General features: G+C 35.5%; 2 protein-coding genes across 3 annotated transcripts in view; one reads left to right on the top strand and one right to left on the bottom strand.

Moving 5' to 3' along the window:
* Nucleotides 1-22,197, top strand: part of LOC134664315 (neurexin-4) — a 426,329-nt gene that overhangs the window by 279,553 nt on the left and 124,579 nt on the right. The window lies entirely within an intron of this gene.
* LOC134664774 (uncharacterized) lies at nucleotides 2,670-6,928 on the bottom strand. Of its 2 annotated transcripts, none has more exons than XM_063521517.1 (5): nucleotides 6,685-6,928; nucleotides 6,044-6,266; nucleotides 4,302-4,394; nucleotides 3,460-3,570; nucleotides 2,670-2,836 (listed from the first exon to the last, which is right to left on the bottom strand). In XM_063521517.1, exons 2-5 carry the CDS (start codon nucleotides 6,230-6,232, stop codon nucleotides 2,714-2,716), a joined length of 516 nt encoding a protein of 171 aa, XP_063377587.1. In that variant the 5' UTR covers nucleotides 6,233-6,266; nucleotides 6,685-6,928; the 3' UTR covers nucleotides 2,670-2,713. The 2 variants fall into 2 exon arrangements, with proteins under 2 accessions (XP_063377587.1, XP_063377586.1); XM_063521516.1 differs by having other exon boundaries at nucleotides 6,044-6,248.

Raw genomic sequence — 22,197 nt, 5'->3', positions numbered from 1 at the left:
ATTTGACTTTAAATTTAATTCTTAAATTTTGATCAATTTAATATTAATCATAAATAATCACGGTTATCCTACAGAATAAACAAAAGTAATCTTTTACAATAACGCACGTAGGACTACGTCTACTACACGACTACGTCTACGACACTACGACTACGTCTTTTTACGTATTGATAGGTATCATTTGAACTGAAATTGTATAAGAGCTAAAATCAATATAAATAGATAAGTGTGGCTGCAGGGATAATTATGGCTGGCCTTCACATTAAGGCGCTGTTTACACATTAATTACTGTTTATTGCAAGTTCATACAGCCACTAAACGCAAGTAGCAAGTGTAGTCTTCAATAAAACACCGTCTGAGAGTCTACAATTGTAGTATTTATATTTTATCAAATAACTTACTTATTAATATGAGTACCTACATACTTATTTAAGTAAGAGGACAAGATGAAGTGCAGTTGCCACCATTAGAGTGACATTCCATTTCCAACTGCAACTACAATTAAATACTGTTCATTTTACTATGGAAACGCGTCGCTGTCATTGTCAATTTCCATAGTAAAATGAACAGTATTGCAGCTGCAGTTGGAAATGGAATGTCACTTTAAAGGTGACAGTCCATTTCCAAGGACAGCTAGCTGCATTACTGTTCATTTTACTATGGAAATTGACAATAACAGCGACGCGTTCAATACTAGTAGTGCAGCTGCGGTTAGAAATGGAATGTTACCATTAGTTAAAGAGAGGGCGGGGCTAGATGTCATAATTGTCATAGACTATTTTGTTAAGGCAGTATTACACTGTGTCTATTAAGGTGACTTTACACTATACTACAGCAAGTAGCAATTGTATGAACTTACAATAACCACTAATAAATGTGTGAACGGGTCCCAATACGAAGGCAACCACCCACAAACCTTACGTAAAATTCATTCATTGCACATATTTGCTAGAATCAGACTTAGTAAAACGTAAGCACTTATATTAATTGTTCCCAGTCCCTCTACAGATGTAGCCAAATTGGTTTTTTGCTGCGGTTACTTGGCTCGTCACGTGAGTTAGCTACAATTTATATGTAAATCAGCGAGGGTAGGTGTAGGCAAAGAGCTAGGGCCGTAAATAGAGTCTTTTATAAAAAAAATATTAAATATACAACAATCAACCATGAAAAACAAATAAGCATAAAAAGGTAAATAAATGTAAAAAGTAATGACTGCTTTATTATGATTTTTCTGGTATTTAAGTCAAAAAATATTCTTTGAAAGTGGGTAGCAAGGTTTGGAGATAAAGTTAAATAGTTAAGAAGTAAATAATGGAGCGCTATATTTAATTTAACATACTTAATAAAATTAATGCAGTGAACATTATTTTATTTGGCAGCTTCAGTGTAGTCATAGCTTTTTTGTAAATAAATATGGCTATGGCAATCTGCATTGCTTGCCAAATAAAGTAAGAACTAAATAGAACAAGAAATATTTGGATTATCTTATAGACAATTTTCTAAACTAGCTCTTAGCCTATACGTGTCGGTCGCGTCAGTCTCGCGAGACATATCTAATTGCATTTCGCTGAGGTGAGCTGCACTCCGCGTTTTCCCTCCCCTGGCGACCTTCACCAACAACCGATATTTAAATCCTGCATTATTATGCATGCAGAATATCCTGGGGAAGAATTATTGCTGTTAATCTTTTTGCAGGCGCTTGTTTTTTTGAATAACATGTTGGTGTTTTACATATTTAAATCGCTTTGGTGCATTGAAACAATGTAGAAATATTTTACGAATATTATGTTATTTTCGTGTAGTAAAATAGTATCTTCAAGCTCTTGGAAAGGAGGATAATCGCAAAGGGACTTCCCCTTTGCTTTTTTGCTTCCCTTTGCTTTTTACATTGAAATATCTACTTACTAAAATAGAGTAAGACAAAACGAAATCTGCATGGAATTTGAAATGACAAAGAGTGATAATGTCATTAATGTCAAATTTCTTCTACGAAAATATGACATTTATAATATTTTTAACACAGTGAGTAGGTAAGAAGGTATTATTGATCTGACGGAATCTGCCTAAAAACTTATAATTTACCAACTGACTTTGCCAGTTCAGACATATGACAAACTCAGGTGACATCTGTCACTCTCCACACTATCCTCATCTATCTAATCCAATCTTACCCATATCAAATGTGACTACTCCAACACCTTATTACAAGGCTTGAAGGTCTATTATCGTTTATTTGGAGTCACAAGTAAGTTTGTAGTTAATAGCTAGGGTCGGCTACAGTTTTTGTTAATGATTTTGTTTGATACACATGTGGCCTGTATCATCCCTACTATTAATAGTTCGACATAAAATAGTAGAAATTAAATAAAATGGAACTAAAGAAATTCCATACTAAATTGTTACCATGTTTAAGAATTATTAGGTCGAAAATGTGAAAGCTGTTACGTACCTAGGAAGTGGCGCCCTCAATTATTTATTACAATTCCTTGTCGGACTATAATATTATAAATAAGATAGATGAATAATAAAATCCATCCATCCCTTTCTCTGGCCTGAAACTATCTCTATACCAAATTTCATCTAAATCAGTTCAGCGGTTTAAGAGTGAAGAGGTACGGAACTCTAAAAAGGAGTCAGGAATAAATCTGAAATAAATGAAAAGCAACAAGAATACTTTAAGTGAATATGTTAAATTTAATTGACTACACTAATCCTACACAAAGTGGTAAACCTCATTTCCAACGTCGTCTTCCTTCTTCTTATCATCCATCAGCTGAACGCGCATGTGCGTAGACAGAGGACCGTCGCGACGCGCCGAGAACGCACGGACGCGTACCTTTCAACAATACAAATTAATTTTCAACACGCTTGTATAAGAGCATTAGGGTTAGAACCTGCCGCCATGCCATAGTGTCATCAAAGTAGTTTTGTGTAGGGTTATGGTAACATTCCATTTCTGACCGCAGCTGCACTACTGGTACTGAACGCGTCGGTGTTAATGTCAATTTCCGTAGTAAAATGTACGGTAGTGCAGCTGTCGTTGGAAATGGACTGTCAACTTTATGGCTCGTTTTATTTGAGATACTGCTTTGTTGTAAAGGGCGTTACTCCATGCAGTCTTATGTACCTGCAATATGTTATTCTTTGAAGGCTGCAAAAATATGTGACTCGCTCTTATCGCTCTATGAATAATATCGCGTCAGATATTTTTGCGGCTTTCAAAGAGCAACATACTTTTTCAGGTGACAGTACAGGGTCTCATACATCTGTACGGCTACCATCAGTTTTGACATTGACAGATACGCTCGCGTTTATGTAAATTACTTTTTTTTTGTCGCTTGCACTAATATGCGAGTACGAGCGAGATGCATAGAAACTAAGTTACTTAGACGCGAGCGTATTTGTCAATGTCAAAACTGATGGTAGTGGTTCTGTAACCTTGAGTTCGATTAGCCTTACCTCATATATAACGTTTAGTTTGATGTCGGGGACCTTGGTTTTCGAAGCCTGTGGTCCATTAACTACGATCTCTCTGGCGTCTTTTTCTGGAGGTGTGTCAGCATCGCCGATCTGCAAACAGTATCATCAACAACCAACCATCAACCATCATCATAAACCTAGATCTTAACACAAACGTTCCTTTAAAACCTTAAATATTATTTTATTATGAGCCCATATTGTCCCACTGCTGGGCAAAGGCCTCCCTCTTTTTCTCCACGTATCCCTATCCCCTGAAGTCTCCCACCAGTCTCTGTCTAAGGCGTTAAGCTCGTCCCGCCATCTCCGACGAGCTCTAAAACTTTACTTGCTAAATAAACTTAATGAAGAAGACATGCCAAACGTGAAACGCGCGTCCTTGAAGAGTTCCGTTCTGGCCTTCATCAGCAGTCCTTCACTAAATGGCACTTTCTTGGATGCAAATACTTGGTCTGTTGTTGGATATACAAGAATCACTATATGTATGTATGCCTAGTTGATTTGAGAATACATTTAGTGGTCCGACAAACTCATAGCGGTGGTTATGAGTTTGTCGGAACTTATGTACGAAGTACTTATATTTTCGTATTTACCACTAGCTTTTCGGTGAAGGAAAACATCGTGAGGAAACCTGCATACATCTGCGAAGTCATTCAAAGGTGTATTTGACTCCAATTCGCATTGGGCTAGTGTGGGAACTAGCCCAAACCCTCTCGCGCATGAGACATCTCCGTGCCGAGCAGTGGGACGGATATAGGCTGAAATATTATTTATTTTTATAGTGGTTCTACTATTTTTTTATACCCAGTCAGTATTGCACTTACTAGAGGAGGCATTTCTTTTTGTACGAGTGTTTTCACTCCGTCTACGATCTCATATTTGTAGGTTTTCACTGGTGGTAGCTCCCAAACCTCGACCTGAAAAGACAGATGGAATATATTTCAGTAGCTATCAATGACCATAAGGAAATTTAGAATATATAATCTACGATCTTTACTAATGAAAATAAGAAAATATCTGAATGACTTAATTATATCATTCATTAGATTGAAACGGAGTGTACAATGTAATGCACATCGGGCCTAACAAGGTTAAGTGACAATTCGTATTGAAAACCTTATTATCCACCGAAGTCAGTTATGAGCGTTGCTTTTAGTACAGTTAATGAGCGTACAATACGTAAAACTAAATAGTCCTGCGACCTTGTTTCACAAATAAACCAGAATAATTATCTTTTGTGCTGACTTATCTTTCGATCTACATTGTATAGATGGACAGGCCATTTGTTTTACTTAGTAACAAACTATGTACTTACTTCGTTATGGTACAGTACATTAAAGAGGTATTCAAAAAAGAAAAAATGGAAATTATACAAACAAAACCTAAAATAGCTCTCTCCTGGCACCTACATACCTAGGCCTAACTGAATACCTCCCCCCTCCTTGAATCGTATTCCTCATAGCTGAGGGTCGTGACCTCTATAAATTACTTTTCGAACGATTGCTTTCCACGTGTTTCGGTCTTCGGCAGTATGAATGGCCTCGTGAACTTTCTTGCCGGAGTTATCACTGATTTGATCAGTCCATCGCATAGGACTTCTTCCTCTTCGATATCCCTCTTTTTTTCCTGTCACCAGCATTTTCTCCAGAGTGAGTGTCGTGTCGTGTAACTGAATACAGTGGATGCAATTGTCGGGTTCGTATAAATTTCACTTGATCAGTTGGTTGGTTGGTGGTTGGTTGGTTGGTCTGTTGGTTGGTTGGTTGGTTGGTGTTGGTGGTGGTCTCATAATATTATTAATTATTTTCTGAGACAAGGTACGCAACTACGCAGTGGTAGGTATAGAAATCCCATACCTTGACCACACTCAACACAATAGGCAACTAAAACTACAAATCAATCAATTGTGAGTCACTTTCTAAGCTCTAATGTTTGCTCCCAGTCACTCCTTTGAAGTTTTAACATGTAAGAGTGAGATGCTATTAGGAATAAAGGAATTCGATGTTGATAAACTGTGCCCAGGAATCTTGAAAATTGAGGAAAATGATTCATAAAGTAGGATCGTCTATATGTACGAAACGAAATTCTATAGAACATTGAAAAGTAAAATATGATACCGACAATTGTAATAATCATAAAATAGAAATGAATTCCCATTGTGTCAAAGTGTATCCATTAGGTACTACTCTTAAGCTGTAGAGTGCTTATCACTGTCCCCGTAGATTGCAACTCAAGTCAATAAATGTGACAACATGGTGAACATCAACATGTTATCCATTGCGCATGTCGAGCACTCTGAAGTTATTTTTTACGCCGCCCAAAAACTAGCTAAGCTACTTCTGAGTAGTGGAACAAACTTTCAAGTTTTGAACATAGGTACACATTTTTTAAAGTTACATTTAGATCTAAAACTAAAAACTAATGACTAAAAACTAAAAAAATCATCTCGTAAATTGGCAGTGACATCGCCCGCGTCAACGATGCAGCAGTAACGCCGCGACAGTAACAGTTTTGCAGTCGTAATCCAAATGGCACATTAACATTAAAAAAAAACCTAGAACTATACCTTATATCCTAAGATAGGTTCACTCGGATCATCATGCTTCACAGGTGCCCACTCCACTTCCAAAGCTGGAGGGTCCAAGGCCGTCAGCACCAGAAGATCAGGTCGAGGAAGGTTCTTCGTCTTCTGGAGAGCCAGACCCTGGCACGAAGCCACAAGAACCAGGAGCAGTAGACACTTCATCGTGTACATTGGTGTTGATGTTATGCTGTCAAACGAGGCGTCACTGAGAAAAAAATCCCACTAAATCGCTTGCTATAAGGATACTTTGACGTATTGAAGTACAACGATACACGCAAATCTCGTCCTTATGATAAGCGACCAAGAGCGACTTTTTGCTTGGAGACGTCACAAATTATTTCAAAGATCAATCTTATTTTTGTGATCATAATTGCTCCTATGGAGCCTTAATGGAGATTTAATAATTTGTTGCAGATTTGATCTTATTTTGATATGACCTTGAAGTTCGCTGGAGCTGATTAGTGCATGCGAATTGAAGTGAAAGTCGTGCGTGAGATGCGCGCCAATCACCAAGACAATCGTGAAGGTCGTGTCAAAACCAGTTCAAAACTATAACGAATTGTTAAATTAGAATCAACATCATGGTTGCTTCTGTCGTGTAGTTATATCATTAGTATGCTTACATAAGGGTTTCTCCAAATTAGATCTATTGGGCTGTTGATGCTAGGTAGTCACATTCACAGCATTACACAGAAATTATTGTATGTATACACAAAAATTCCAATAGCCCAATCTTTGGATGGATTCAAACTTGTTAATGGTTTTTACTCGTTGGATTTTAGAATAGTTAATGCACTTAAGTGATAGAGTTTTGTTTGGTTAAATAAATACTTGTGTCTCGAACGGCGGTCGGGACATGAATGGTGATAGAATGGCCGAATGTTTATAAATATACCAGTCGTGAACTGTGGTTGATAAGTGGATTATGGCGATAAAGGCTAGGTCACACTAGCGTTAATAGTAGGCACCTGGCTTGACAACATAAAAAAACCGGCCAAGTGCGAGAAGGACTCGCGCACGAAGGGTTCCGTACCATAATGCAAAAACGGCAAAAAATAACGGTCACCCATCCAAGTATTGACCCCCCCCCCCCCCGACGTTGCTTAACTTCGGTCAAAAATCTCGTTTGTTGTATCCCCCACTTAAATCTTTATTTTATTCTGTTTTTAGTAGGTATTTGTTGTTATAGCCGCAACAGAAATACATCATCTGTGAAAATTTCAACTGTCTGGCTATCACGGTTCGTGAGATACAGCCTGGTGACCGACGGACGGACGGACGGACAGCAGAGTCTTAGTAATAGGGTCCCGTTTTTTGGGTACGGAACCCTAAAAATTGACGAACATGAATAACGCAGCCACACTGGCAAGAATGGCTAAGAGCAGGAGGGGGATGGCAAAGGTGGTCGCTGGCGTCCCTTAGGGCAAGGCAAATAATGAAGAAGTAGGCAATTTCAATTATTTAAGTTGCGGGTACTAGTATCTTATTAGATATTTCAGTAATTTTCTGTTTTTTTTTTTGTCCAGTAATTTGGTTATGACTGACCGACCGACTAATAATGTGGTAAAAAATACTAGAAGACTTTATAGCGGTCTCCATTTGTATATTTTTTTAGATAATCTTACTAATTAAATATGAGAGAGGTAAAATTAATAAGTATGTCTGCTCCTCCATCACACCAAAATGAATAGATTTCGACGAACCTTGGCTCAAAGATACTTCCCCAGCCAAAAGACACAGATGCCATTTCGCGTTTCATATATATCTTTAATTTTATTGTCAGTGCTTTGGATCAAGTAAACCAGTGTGAACCACCCTGTACAGTCGTATAGATTTATATTACTTTACTTACTACTGCATGGTTTGTTTCTATGAACTATGTAGGTACCTCATGTTATAGTTGGCTGTAAAACATTTGAAACCGGTGATCTAAACCTCTAAATAAACATTGTTTATGTATTTGGAATGAATGGATACCTATATTTTGCAGATATGTATATAATTTAGACACGCATTTTGTGATTATTATATATTTATTTAACCTTTATTGCACATTAAAAGAAAGTACAAAAGGCGGACTTAATGCCATAAGGCATTCTCTACCAGTCAAACATTGGGCCAAACCGTAACTTACCGTTGGCGCGGAAAAGAAAATCAGTAGGTACATAGAAATAAAATGTATGATTATTATGTATTTGATGGCGCTATTATAATCTAATATTAATCAAATAAATCTAAGAGTAACTTAAGAATGTAATAAATATTTTCTAATTATATAACGTCATCATATATTGGTAAAAATGCAGACTAAATTAAAATGCTATAGTGATATAGTGAGCTAAAGTATTATTCCCAACTGTGGTCTACCAAGTCAGAGCCATCATAATCATTTAATCGTCTACAGGAAGTACTCATTGGTTACATGTCCTGCTACTTTATTGATGCATGTTTCGTTGGGATTTTCCACTATCATCAAAATCGGCGCGGGTTTGAATGATATGTACTCTGGATAAGTGAGTTTCGTTATTCTCATTACATGCACTCACTCTCATGTCTGTCAAGTCAACGCAAAATATGTTTTGTACCCAAGCTACGTGAAAAAATATTAAAACATGGGTTTTCGCTAAGTTTTTTCTTAGCACGTAGTATATAGATCTCTTATACGGCCCCGACACTATCATTAGCAATGACATGAAATTTCATAACGCTCCAGCGTTTGGTCCAGTCAGGTCATGACATTCCTAAATCTCCCCACACACTTATCAGTATTTCTATCAGTATTTTCCTTTACCTTTCACGGGGAATTTTAAGTTATTATTTTCCTAACCGTTCTTAGTTATGTTGTAGTGTACGTTATGAAGAACACAAAACCAAGACATTATTCAATCATCGATTCAAATATTTCTAACCTGTCGTAATTATACTATGTACTGTGGCAACTCTATGCCCGATGAGCCAGAAAAATGCAGAAAAAGAAATAGTTAATTGAAAATAATATTTATTTGTTTCAACCTTTTCGTGCGTGCGTGCGCCATGACTGTGTGAAAGATTGGTAGTTAAAAAAAGTATCCAAATTTTTTTTTTATTCTTACCACGAACCGGGAATCAAACTATTCTTAAAGTACAATCAGCATCATATAGTAGGTAGCATCCAAAGTACCTATTCAAATAGTTCGGTACGCCATACATACCTATTATATGGTGTACCGAACTATTTGAATACTTTGGATGCTACCTACTATACGACGCTGACTGTACCTACTGGATTCTTCTGTTATGTAAGAATGTATAATTTGGTTAAGAAAAAAGGTACCTGATATGTAGGGATTGCAATCCGGTCCGGCGGATCCGGTAATCCGGCCGGATCTGGCACATTTTTCAAGATACCGGATCAATTCACCGGATCCGGTCTCGGATCCGGTAAAGTGAATCAAAGCTCTAAAATATAAAATAACAGCTTAAAACACTGCTAAAATTTAAAAGTTCTCGCCAATATTCGAATTTTCTCGCTCGCAAACAGCAACACAACAACTTGTTTGTTGGTTGACGCCAGTCTTCTAGCCGACGAAATATGTGTAGTCGTAGCCACAAAACAGATAGGTACAGAAATCAACCTACATACAAAGCGCGCTCGAGCAACGCACACATAGACACTGCTCACGGACACGATATCTCGGACCAGTTGGGACCAGTGCGAGCGCGAGTGCCATCCGCTTGAGACACGCGTCTGTGAACTTTTTTGTGCAATAATGGAGAAACAAAACAAAAAGTTATTATAACTGTACAGTGGAGTGGTTGTTTAAATTCAACATTAAACGGTGAATTGTCGTTTTTTAAGCTACCAGTGGTTTCAGAGAGAGTGCGTATGCGAATTTATTACATTATTTACATTGTACATGAGAATGCGAATTTATTACACTTAAAAAAATAATAATCTTGTATTTCGCCAATCTCGGAATCATCGCAAGATATTTTCTGTGGCAAATTTGTAATATAACAATGACATTAAAATTAAAATACCTATTTGAGTTATTAATGTTATTATTAATTTATATTTCCATTCTTCCCGTTTCATCCTCAACAATAAATCAAACAACTAAATACTAGACACGATATGATAGATACGAGTGCCACTACCACGATAGTTTTTGTGCATAGGTCATAGTTCGCAACAATCGCAACCCTAGAGCGACCGCCGAGCGTAGGTATGAAAAGTAAAGTACATACAATGTGATTGACTTCTGTACTTATCTATTTTGTGTCGTAGCGTTGAGATTTCCGTGCGCCGTAAGTACTGGATTGGTTTATATTCAATTTATTATGTAGTTTCATTGCAATTTAATGTACATGTTCTTTCGTTTTATTTTGTACAAACCATTACAGCCCACTTTAAGACACAGGTTTTTGGGGTATCCAAAATACTAATACTTGTACATAATTATATTAATTATTAAAAAAGTGGTTAGGATTTTGCTGATTAAAACTAGTCGGGGTTTCTGCGGTTGACCTGACGTTTAGTAAAAACAATATCTGTGGAGGTTCGAAGTAAGGAGGTATAAAAAAAGAGTCCGTCATAAAGCAAGTTCGAACGGGATAGTCTTATATGGAACATTCAACCATAAACACTAACTATTCATTCTCAATTAGTCATAAAACTTTTTAAGCTTTACAGGCCTCATTTAGTTAATATGTTTTATCCTTCTTACAAATACATAAGTCAAAATGAGGGATAAAGACCAAAACGAGAAGATCAAAACTATTCATAGCTAATTCAGGTCAGTAACGTGTTTATAAATAATGCCATAAACCAGAGAGTTTACTTATAAGATAGATGCATATGCATACTTACAACATGTTATTATATAAAAATATACAAAATAGGTATGTTGACAATATTTTAAAAAATATATTGAACTCTATGCACGAAATAAAACGCAAAAGGGAATATTACGCAAAAGTCGGCGTAGGGTCCACTAGCAAATTCAGAGGGTCACTTCGAAATGCGAAAATCTAAATTTCGTTATCAGTCTCTAACGCTCGAATACGCAAGAGTGATAAAGAGGCAGAAAACAAAATTACGCAATAAGCCCTCAGTATGTGCTAGAGGCGCCCCCTACGCAGAGTATTGCGTAATATTATTCTATTTCCCTGAATAGGGAATATTACTCGAAACTCTGCGTAGGGGGCGCCACTATCACAATCTGGGGGTCTACCGCGAAACACGAAATTTCGTTATCTAACCTCTCTATCACTTTTCATCATCATCATCCTTACTTTTGCATATTCGAACGATAAAGAGGCAGATAACTAAATTTAGATTATCGCGTTTCCCGGTAAAAATATAATTAAATTGTTGTAAACAATAAAATAAAAGGTTTTTAATTTTTATTTCATGTATGGAAACTTTTAGAAAGGGACAGAGATTTTCTTTGTGCATCGTATTCTGCATGTTTTCCTTTTTTCTTGAGAGTCAAGTGAAAATAAACTTTAGAGCAATGATAATAGAGTAGGTATACTTCACTTATTGATTTAAATGCCAGTAATGACTCTTGTTAGTATAAAACCTTCTTCTAAAGTACTTTAAATGACGGAATGAGGGATTAGAGTGATGCGCTCCACTCACTATCAGTATAATGTCATTATTTTGACATTTCTTAAAAAATATTAAAAATGTTTAATAACTTCATTATCGTCCATCATTCTTTCTGTCATTTCTGATTCCATCATTCTAACCAATTCACTGTCAGTATAATGTCATTTCTAGTATCATTACTTTGACATTTAACTCCAATACTGACGGAAATTATTAAAATAAGCTTCATTACTTGCCGTCATTCCTTCATGACACTCCCTACGGGTCTCTATTGTTTCCCAAATAGTTTTAAGTCATAATGTATTGTTTGTCCGAATTTTCGTTAGTCATAATTGGTTTTTCTCAGAAACGCGTAACTTTTCAGGATTGCCATAAAACAAACCTAACCTAACCTAACCTATCTATAGAATAACCTTAGGAAAATCCTGAAAAGTTAACGGTTTCAGTTTTATGACTAACGATAATATGACAAACAATACATTATGACTTAAAACTTTATGGGAAACAAAGGGACCCCCACTCCCTACACTATCACTAAAAACGTCATTCCGTCAAAGTAATGTCAGTATACATGATAGTGTCGGGGCCGTATTACAAATTGCATAGGTAATAGGTATTACTCTTATTATCAATAAAAAAACCAATCAAATCGTTATTCACACCGATTGTCTTATTAGACACGAAACGACTGGCCGAAAGAATTTAAATAAAAAACAATAAACCCTCTAAGCCGGCAACACAGAACACATGTCAACGTCCTTCTGACATCGGTATAAGAGCCAATTTCCCATAGCATTAGCTAAAGTTCCACCTATTCGCCGTAAGGCGGCGACACACGATCAAATAAACGGGAACACCTCCTAATAAAAATTCCTGCAAATCAATACGTTTTTACGCCTTTCCGTATTGTATTTTATTTTGCCGTGCGACTTCGTATTAAAGAAACGATTGTCGCGTTTTGCAGTGCGACTGAACGGTTTTGGTCGTAGCTACGAGTATGAATAGTATGTAAATAGAAGACTGAATAAAGCAAAATTTTAGGGTTTACACTACGTAGAATGTGAATAATTTATTATTTTTTAAAAGTATAAAATAATTAACTGAAATATTCTCTTCTCTCTCTTCAGGCAAGATATGAACTTGCGACATGCGACTTGGTAAGCTTCGGTAGCTCAGTTGGTTCAGAGCGATTGAACCGGTGTTTCAAAAGGTCGTACCTTGGAAATTTTATCCAAAGCTGTACTTTAGACCTGTAATTTGAAATTTCCTAATAATATTTCTTCAAGAATGTCAACTTTTGAGATCTACTTACTCACTATCACATTGATAACAAAAATCCTTTAAAATAAATGATTACTAATGACCTACTTGTGTCGACAAATGCAATGTGTAATATTTGTCTATGTGCTCAATGTTGTAATTCATATGCGTGTTATCGATAACTTGTCTAAACTAAACAACAAATGTAGTTTGTGGATAACATTAATATTAAGCAATACTTTATCACTAGCACAGACGTAAATATTTTGACGCATAAAACTACTAGGCATTGAAATCGGTCATCGGTCGGTTGGTTCAAATAATATTACTATGAAATTTATTTATAAGTAGTTAGTGATTGATGCAATTAAAATACTGTCAACATTTTAGACCATCAAATGAATAAAATTATGTGTCAAACGGCACTCAAATCAGGATCGCAGTCGGAGCCTGAGGGCCTGTCGCGAGTCACGTTCGACGAGTTGCCTCCCTGCCGCACTAACGTACGAATTTACAAATGCGACAGAGAGGCAACACGTTGAACGTGCTTTTCGGTAGGGCCTCTGATAAAACAGGAGGTTGCATCTCATTGAACAATTTGTTAAGGGGCCCACTGATTAACAGTCCGCCGGACGGTATCGGCCTGTCAGTTAGAACAAAAGTTTGACAGTTCCGAACAACTGACAGGCCGATACCGTCCGGCGGACTGTTAATCAGTGGGCTCCTTTATGTTTTTCATACGACCTTTACGATCGTCTTGGTAATTGACGCGCATCTAACACCAATCAACGTGAGCGATCTTCAAGGTCATATCAAAGTAAGAGGCTTATTTGGCTCCCTGTTATGAGAAAGTTCTAGACCAGAAACAGTAAAGTATCAAGACACCTCACAACTACAGGGACAGGGGACACGGTGCCCGTATCCTTGCAATTTGCATGCGGCTGTGTGGGTGCGATTGACGCTAAATGCCTCCGTTTGAACACTTAGAGTATTTATTGGCACGTACGACGGAAAAATTCCAATAAGAGCGAGGGTGCGGAATTCGGACGAAAAGAATAATGTTTAATTTGTCCGGACGATTTATGTTTGAATTAGGTTTGTGATTGTTTTAGTTTGCGGATTGATTGGGTTTTTTTAAATGTTTGTATCAGTTTAAGGTCTGTTTTATTCAATTTAGAAATATAAAAATAACTCTGCTTAAAGGGTAAGTATATTGATCATTTTATTTAAAGTCGTACTTTTTAAAATTTCTAAACGTTTACATTTTTTCAATTAAAAATCATGACCTTTTTCGATTCAATAAGGAAAAGAAAAGTACCAAGACTTATTTCCTTTTCATTGCTATTTTATTGATTTTGTATGACAGTAATGAAATGGCAGAATCGAGAAATGGCTGAAAATTTTGGAACAGTTTTTTCCCCTAATATTACTTAGGATTGGAAGAGCTTCTGAAAAGAAAGTGATTCTAAGTAGAAATAACACGAAAAATTCCAAATTTAAGAACCTACAACTTAAAACAGTTTCTAAAACTGACACTAATCTGACACATATTTACATATCACTGAAAACTACATAAATATACCCCGCAGAATTGAATGTTAATCAATTTACCAATTCAAACTTTAAAAAAAGTTGAGATTGGTCAATAAAAGTTTTGATTGGCTAAGAAGCTTCACCCTATGTGTTTCTACCTTGTACAGTGATTTTAGTTACCTACCTAATTCACGATTCAAAGGTAGACACAAAATACATCAGTAACATTAAAGAAACCTAATTAATTATCCGCCATCATTAAAACAAAACCAAACATTCTTGAACAACCTCAACAAACACCGTTAACGGAAAATTCTAAATTCAAATTTCGAATTGCCGAGCGAAGGCCGTAAGGGCGTGTTTACACTAAACAAGCGAAAAGGTACGGATTTGTTGGATGTAAATCAAAGTGGATGTTTTATTAAACATTCGGATGTTCAAATTAAGTGGCGGTGGGTAGTGTGGAGGGGTGTGTTTATAATTTATTTTATGTTTTGGGGTCAATTTCACCAAACGAGCATTTTTGTCTAATTCCCATGGAATTTTGAAATACCAACATTGCACAAAAAAAAATATGCTGAGAATTTGATAAAAAATATAATAAACATTCATTTTCTTATGAGATAAAAATATTCATAAAACTATAAAAGTTATTTCAATTTAAAATTTTGGTCAGGGCACGGGAATTAGGGTGTCCATGGAAATTAGATTTTACGCACGGGAATTGTTTTCTTAACTTATTTTGGTACTTAAAACTATTATTTATGTATATTTTAATCTACAATAATATACTGCAACCATACTGAAGTGGCATCGAACATATTTACCTTCTTTAATTTTAGTTTCGAACGACAAATCTACGAAAGTATGATACTTACACTAAAAACTAAGTATTTGACTACTCGTTTCCTTTATTTTAATGGCAACTAATCACTCTTTCTTAATAAAATGTACATATTTCAAAACAATTCTTTGAGTAGTTTCGTAAACTTGTCCGCCTTACATACAAAACTAATCATTAAAATGTGTCATTATGTATCTGCATGTAGATAGGTACAAACAAGGTGTATGATCTGGTATATGGCCGTATAGGAAATGATACTAAGAAATAAATAGGGGCACAGTGAGAAGAAGTTATTGTGTAAGTTAATCTGAAGAAATCGAATATGCTGCCTTCATAAATTAATAATCCCAAAAATTGTTTGAAGACATATGAGGTAAGGTGGGGTAAAACTATCACTGGGGTAAGACTATCACTTGTATGGAATCCTCATACTGTTAGTCTTGCCCCGATCAAAATAAACTAAGTTAGTCTTACCCCGCCTTACTTAACACATAGGTATACGGGGTGTCCCTGCCATGCGGGAAAATCTTCAAAGTGTAGGTTGGTTAAGTAATTTCTCAAAAATATCATAATCTTCCTAAAAAAAAACTTCCTAAACAAATACCCCCTGGCAGTCCTGGCACTAACTAAAATAACCGACTTGGTTTCACATTACATCCCAAATTTTTTTTGTAGTAGAATAGAAGAACTGCGTTGCGAGATTTGCATCTTTTTACATGTAATCTTTTAGATAGGATCCCATCTCTTTTTAGTAGGCTGTCTTTCTTTTCTGGCAATCATACCCATACCATACTGATACTATGTATACACATATCATAACTATACACATCTTTATTCATACTCACATCGCACATCGTAGTGTACCTTTACTTTCCCTACTAATTGTAAGAACTAAAAAGTAACGTTGTTATCGCATATATTTCTATAGGATTACAAACTTAATTATGCAGCTATTTATGCACTTATCTTTAGAACGTGACTAATATTGCAGTATTATTAGATTTTTATTGGCTTAAAAAGCTAAAACCTAATTACGTTTCAAATTTGGAACTTGTGGGTATGCTAGAAGTACCTTAAAATAATATTGACTGTGAGTGATTGTGCCTGTGTACATGCTCAAATTAAGCGTGACGAGATAGCAGACATACAGAGATACTTTTGCATTTATAATATAGTAAGAATAGGATATATTTAATTTTTCGTGTACCTATTATAAAAGTTAATTTATAACAACTAATCTATTAAACGAGCAATTCTTGTATATATTTCGGGGATCTCGGAAACGCTTCTAACGATTTCGATGAAATTTGATCATATATGAGGGTTTTCTGGGATGAAAACTCGATCTAGCTAGGTGCAATGTTATCTCTGGGAAAACGCGCATTTTTGAGTTTTTAGATAGGTATACGTTTTCCGAGCAAAGCTCAGTCTCCCAGATATTTAAACTTTATACAGCTTACGCTGTCAGCTGTCAAATTTACAAAAAAAAACATTGTAAATTTGATTCATTTTGTTTCATGTAACCTTAGGTACAGGTATTATAATATGTAATAATTCCAAAAATTGTTTTATGTTTATATAATATTTTAATGTTATAACATGATCAATGAATGAGGTAAAGTGGTGCAAGACTAACAGTACGAGGATTCCATACAAGTGATAGTCTTACCCCAGTGTCATCTTACCCCACCTTACCTTACGTATTTCCTTAAATGTAAAATAGAAAGATATACGTCATATTATTATTACATATAATATATATTCAATGCCAATATATATATATATATTAAACATAACATAAACATTGCCAATTAACTTACAGTGCCCCCAATTAAAAATTTGTTGACAATAAATATAATACTTTCTAATTCCCGTGCCACTTAATCAGCTGTTTTAGGTAAATATTCCATGGGAATTAGGGCACGGAAATTAGAAATCGTAATAAAAAAATTCGCCAAAAATTTAAATCGTGTTTAAACAAACTTTTATGTTATTGCTTACATAAAGATACATAAAGGGCTCCTAAATATGAAAATTGTTATTGAAAAGCTATGTGGGAAATAAAATTTATAAGGGGCATCGAAATTAGAAAAAAATTGTCTCCCACCCGGATTCCGAAATACTTATGCGATTTGCTCGAACACGTCGCGGCTTGACGTACATCCGTTTGCTTTGAGAGACAGACGAATAGTGCTAGTACAGGTGAGGCGGGACACGAGGCGGTTCAGATACAGACGTCGGCTGTCGGAGCCCTTTGAGTTTTGCCGACGAAATTGTACTCGCGCGCTCGGACAATATTTAAACTTCGATCACGAGTTATTTACCACAATGAAGTTAACAGTGTATGTGCTCGGTGATAGTAAATATCATCTAGTTTAAGTATTTGACACTAAATTAGTGATACTAATGTAGAATTTTTCGTAGGATTTTTCATTATGCTCAAAAGTGGATTCCGGACAGGGCACGGGAGTAGTAATTTGAGCCTTTAAATATTTTTAAGTGTACTCTAAAAACCAATTAATCAGTGAATTCATATGGAACCCGGTGTGAAAGTGTGGATTCTTTATGTAAAAAAAAAATGGTAAGTATTATCTGATGCTAACCCGCGATTTTCATCACGGACAGAAAAAAAATCGTGTTCAGAAATTGACCCTTTGGACTATGCTTTTTTTTGCTTACATTTGTAAGTATAGCTGGTCAAGCAAATCTTGTCAGTAAAAAAAGGCGCGAAATTCAAATTTTCTATGGGACGATATCCCTTCGCGCCTACATTTTTCAAATTTGCCGCCTTTTTCTACTGACAAGATCTGCTTGACCAGCTATATGTAGTCATGGTAATATTGCAAAGAGATAATTGTTAATAAGAGTTACTAAAATAAAAATAAACTGAAATCTTATATGTGTAGAAAGTGGTGTGTTCGCAGCTCGGTGAAACAAAATGCATAAGGAAATGGGAATTTTGTTTACGTTTTTTTTTTACCAAGCATGGATGTATTTATTATATTGTCTATTTTTTTAGACTTTATTCAGGCTTAGATCATTTTGAAAACATTCATAATTTTAAATGGGAATCAGGTGTTTTTTTACTATCATTAAACAATCGCGGTTGCAGCATAATTCAAAGTAGTTACATATAAATTTTAGGTATTATTTTTGCTACTAGATTTTTTTTCAAAAATATCAAATCACGTTTACCAAGCCAAGCTTTTGATACTTTTGTATTATTAGACCAAACTTAATCTACACGGCATTTTCAATTCCAAAGTGTGGCAATTTTATAATTAATTTTCAAACAATGATTGTTTGTTTTATTTGATGACAACGTTTGTTCTGTTGTAGTAAGTGCAAAGTTAACTTAGCCGGCCTCTATAGTGTTTAATGCATAGATTTTACAACTTTATAAAAGTCCATCTCCACGTTTACCAAGACCCTCGATTCACCTCTTGCTCGCGATATTTACACGGTACTTTCAAGCGTCTTGGAATTATACTTGTTTCGTGTATTTCTTCCTTTATACTTCTAACACTCCTCACCACCCTTATATCTAACAATATAGGGTTCAAATTTGTTTGATTGATATGTATTTAAGGTTGGTTTTTCAGGTTTTATATGTAGTTAATTAAAGTAGCAACGTGTGCTGAATTCATTGTAATGATTATGTTTATTTTTAACGTGGAGGTGAGGGGTTAATAATTTTGGATGTATGTCAGGGGGGTTAAAACAAAGGTTGAACATTGTTTCCTAGTTGTGTATCAAATTATCTTAAATCAAAAGGTACAGGCAATTTGGACTAATTTTTTTTGTACATTTAGGTTTTGTAGCTAAGCTAACTTTTTAAGTTTTGTTTTGTTTTACATATTTAAATGCTGATCATGTGTCATAATTCCACATCAATTTAGACAAAGGATCTTTGATCAAATGACGTATATGTAATGTTTAGCAAAAAAATCGTAATTGTTGGTAGTGACCCTGCCTACGATCCAGAGTTCGAATCCTAAGCTAAGGCCATTCTTTTGTGTATTTATCGCAGATATGTATTACGTTCCTGAGTTATGGATGTTTCCTATAAAATATCAACTTATTTAATTTTGTCCAAAATCTATTATATCGTCGTGTAGTACCCACAACCGAAGCCTACTACTACTACCACTACTACTACTACTTACTAATACTACCACAGATTATATAATAGTTCTTACGAACAGATACTTATCTCTCAAACAAAACGCAAATACCTACCGTTTTGATACCTACACAAAAATACAATGGAGTGACCTTCAATGCTCCGCTTCCCGCACCGCGCGCACCGGCACAACGCTAGGGTTGCTGACGCTTAGAAATGATAAATAAATACCTACTTAAACAGTGGAGTGAAATAAAAGGAAAGCTAAATCTTAAATTATACCTAATATTCCAATTATGACGGGTTTGCGAAATAGTCACTTTAAAAGATCATATGTCCCTGCAGTAAGCGCAGTGTTTACGCCGTTTTATAAAGCGCGCAATAATCCCAGCAAGAATTAGTTTAATGTTACACAATAAAGAAAAATAATAGGAACCCCATGAATGAATACAGGTAATTAATTATAAGTTAACCGGAGCAAAAATGAGTAGGCACTTTCCGGTGTAAAGCTAACTTACTGTCGTTAAAATAAACATTTACCAAAATAAATTAAAAATTTGCTACAATTGCTACCTATTTCAAATAGATAGATATCTAAAACTATACATTTGTCATACATAATAAACATTACATGTTTAATTAAAGAAATTCAATAGTAGTTAGGTACAGGTACCTACTACGTAGCTTGTAACTATCGTAAAAATTGACAGTGCGGCGCGCGGTGACGTGCGTACGTGAGCGCGCGTGGCAACCAACTGGCTTGCTTTTCTACCGTGAACGGGAGCAGATTCGTAGGTATAAATCCGAGCTCGCGCGGAGAGTTCCATAGGCCTGCTACTACTACTACTTACTACTACTAGTACTTTATTACTAGTACTTTTAGGTACTGCGGGACTAGATCGATTTGTAGGTATAAGATATCTCATAATATTTATTTAATATGTGAATCTGTGTGCGTCAACTTAAATACGCGCAAGCACACATAGAGTAAAAGACTTTGCTTATTTAAACCCCCCTTAAGTACTGTGCTGTTTACACGTCTTTATAGTAGATGGCGCTGCAATCACAAAACTTGAAAACTTTTACTTGAACCCGTTGCATAAAACCATCCAATTCCTTGAAGATAATGAACTGCAGGTATCTCTCTTCCTCCTGCAGCGGTGTTCTATCCGCGTCTCTCTCATCGCAACTGTCACCGGCGCTGTGACGTGAAATTAATTAGGAGCCACGGGAATAATGGAGCGTTGTGATTTTTAGGGGTCCGTGGGAGTTTTGATATTTGTGATTTTGGCGTTTTGGTATTTTATATTATTGTTTGCATAATATTACCAATTTTGAATTCTAGTACCTTTTCATAATATTAGCAATTTTGTATTCAATTACCTTTTATGCCTATTACTACGCATATTATTGCAGCAAATTAGATGTGCGGCTGAAAATTTACTTTTTTATGATATAGAAGGCAAACAAGCAGACGAATGGTCCGATGGTAAGCAATTACCTACCATTGCCCATGGATACCTGCAACACCATTTGCAAACTTCCCATATTTTTGTGTAGAAATAGAAATTTTATCTCCCAAAATGGATTATTTCCTGTGATATTTTCCTTTATTTCCTGTGAAATTATCCTAATATTTTCTGTGATTTTTTTCCAAAATTTGCGGGAACTTTTTGAAAACTTTCCGCAACTTCCACACCTGTATTCAGGCACATTTATTTAGCAATACTTTAACGACTTCTACGGAACCGAAATCACGTATAGAAGCTAGTATGTATTTAATAATATTTTCTTTATTAAGAGGCCATTTACGGAACCCGCCTCTCAGATTAAAACGTACACAGTTTAATGGAATCTATTCCGTCCACTTCATTTGCAACATGACGCCGGTGTGCCGTGTTCACCTTACTTCCCCTTTTTTTAATGCAACTTTTGAAATTGTTGCTGTTTTTAAACTATTATAAATGACTGGCTATGAGTTTAATTGAATAATTATTTAATAATAAATTACACACTAAGCAAGCAAGTTGCAAGCAAGTGGTAAGCAAATTGCTTGTGCTTTTATCACACTTCTAATTAAATCAAAGTTCACAGAGACAATAATATTGGATGGCTTTTTTGTTATTTTATTTCCAATTATTGGCTCTTTGTCCTTCATCCGTCTTTATTTACATGAATACTTACGAAAATATACATCGCTCTTGAACGTAACCATTTATAATTACAAATAACTAACCAAAAATAATCACAATAACTCTTTCCCATCTATTTCCTTCCAAGATCTAACGCCATCAGCATCATCCATCATCAGCTAACTGGCGCTAAACGTGTCCGAACTACGAATTTATTAAACCCCACAGTTTGTTGCTTCGCCGTCAAAGCGATGACGTGGAAACATTTTTCTAAACCCCATTTACAAAAAAAACATTACACATTGTCTACCCCTTATGTTTTAACGTACAAGGTTGAAAATTGGTTGCGCGAATGGTAGGAGATAACTTGACCGTTTTTTTTTTCTTTTTTTAACGAAAGTGATTTTGATGGCTTCTGTCATAATGGCCATTAATTTTGTTTGTAGAACATCTTTCATGAAAAACGCTCCTGTATGCGCATAATTTTTCAATTTTTAAAAATTCTTTGTTTTTAATGGATATTTATGAATGTTTGGTTTGGATGGAAGTGCTAAGTGCACGGTGCCAATGTCAAATTATCTGTGAAGTGTTTTTTTTTTAAGTGTGAATTAAAACGATCACGTCTATCGTTCGTTACATAAGTAACAATTT

This window comes from Cydia fagiglandana, chromosome 5 (genome assembly GCF_963556715.1).
Source record: "Cydia fagiglandana chromosome 5, ilCydFagi1.1, whole genome shotgun sequence".
Taxonomy (NCBI): domain Eukaryota; kingdom Metazoa; phylum Arthropoda; class Insecta; order Lepidoptera; family Tortricidae; genus Cydia; species Cydia fagiglandana.
This window is presented reverse-complemented; position numbering and strand designations above follow the sequence as displayed.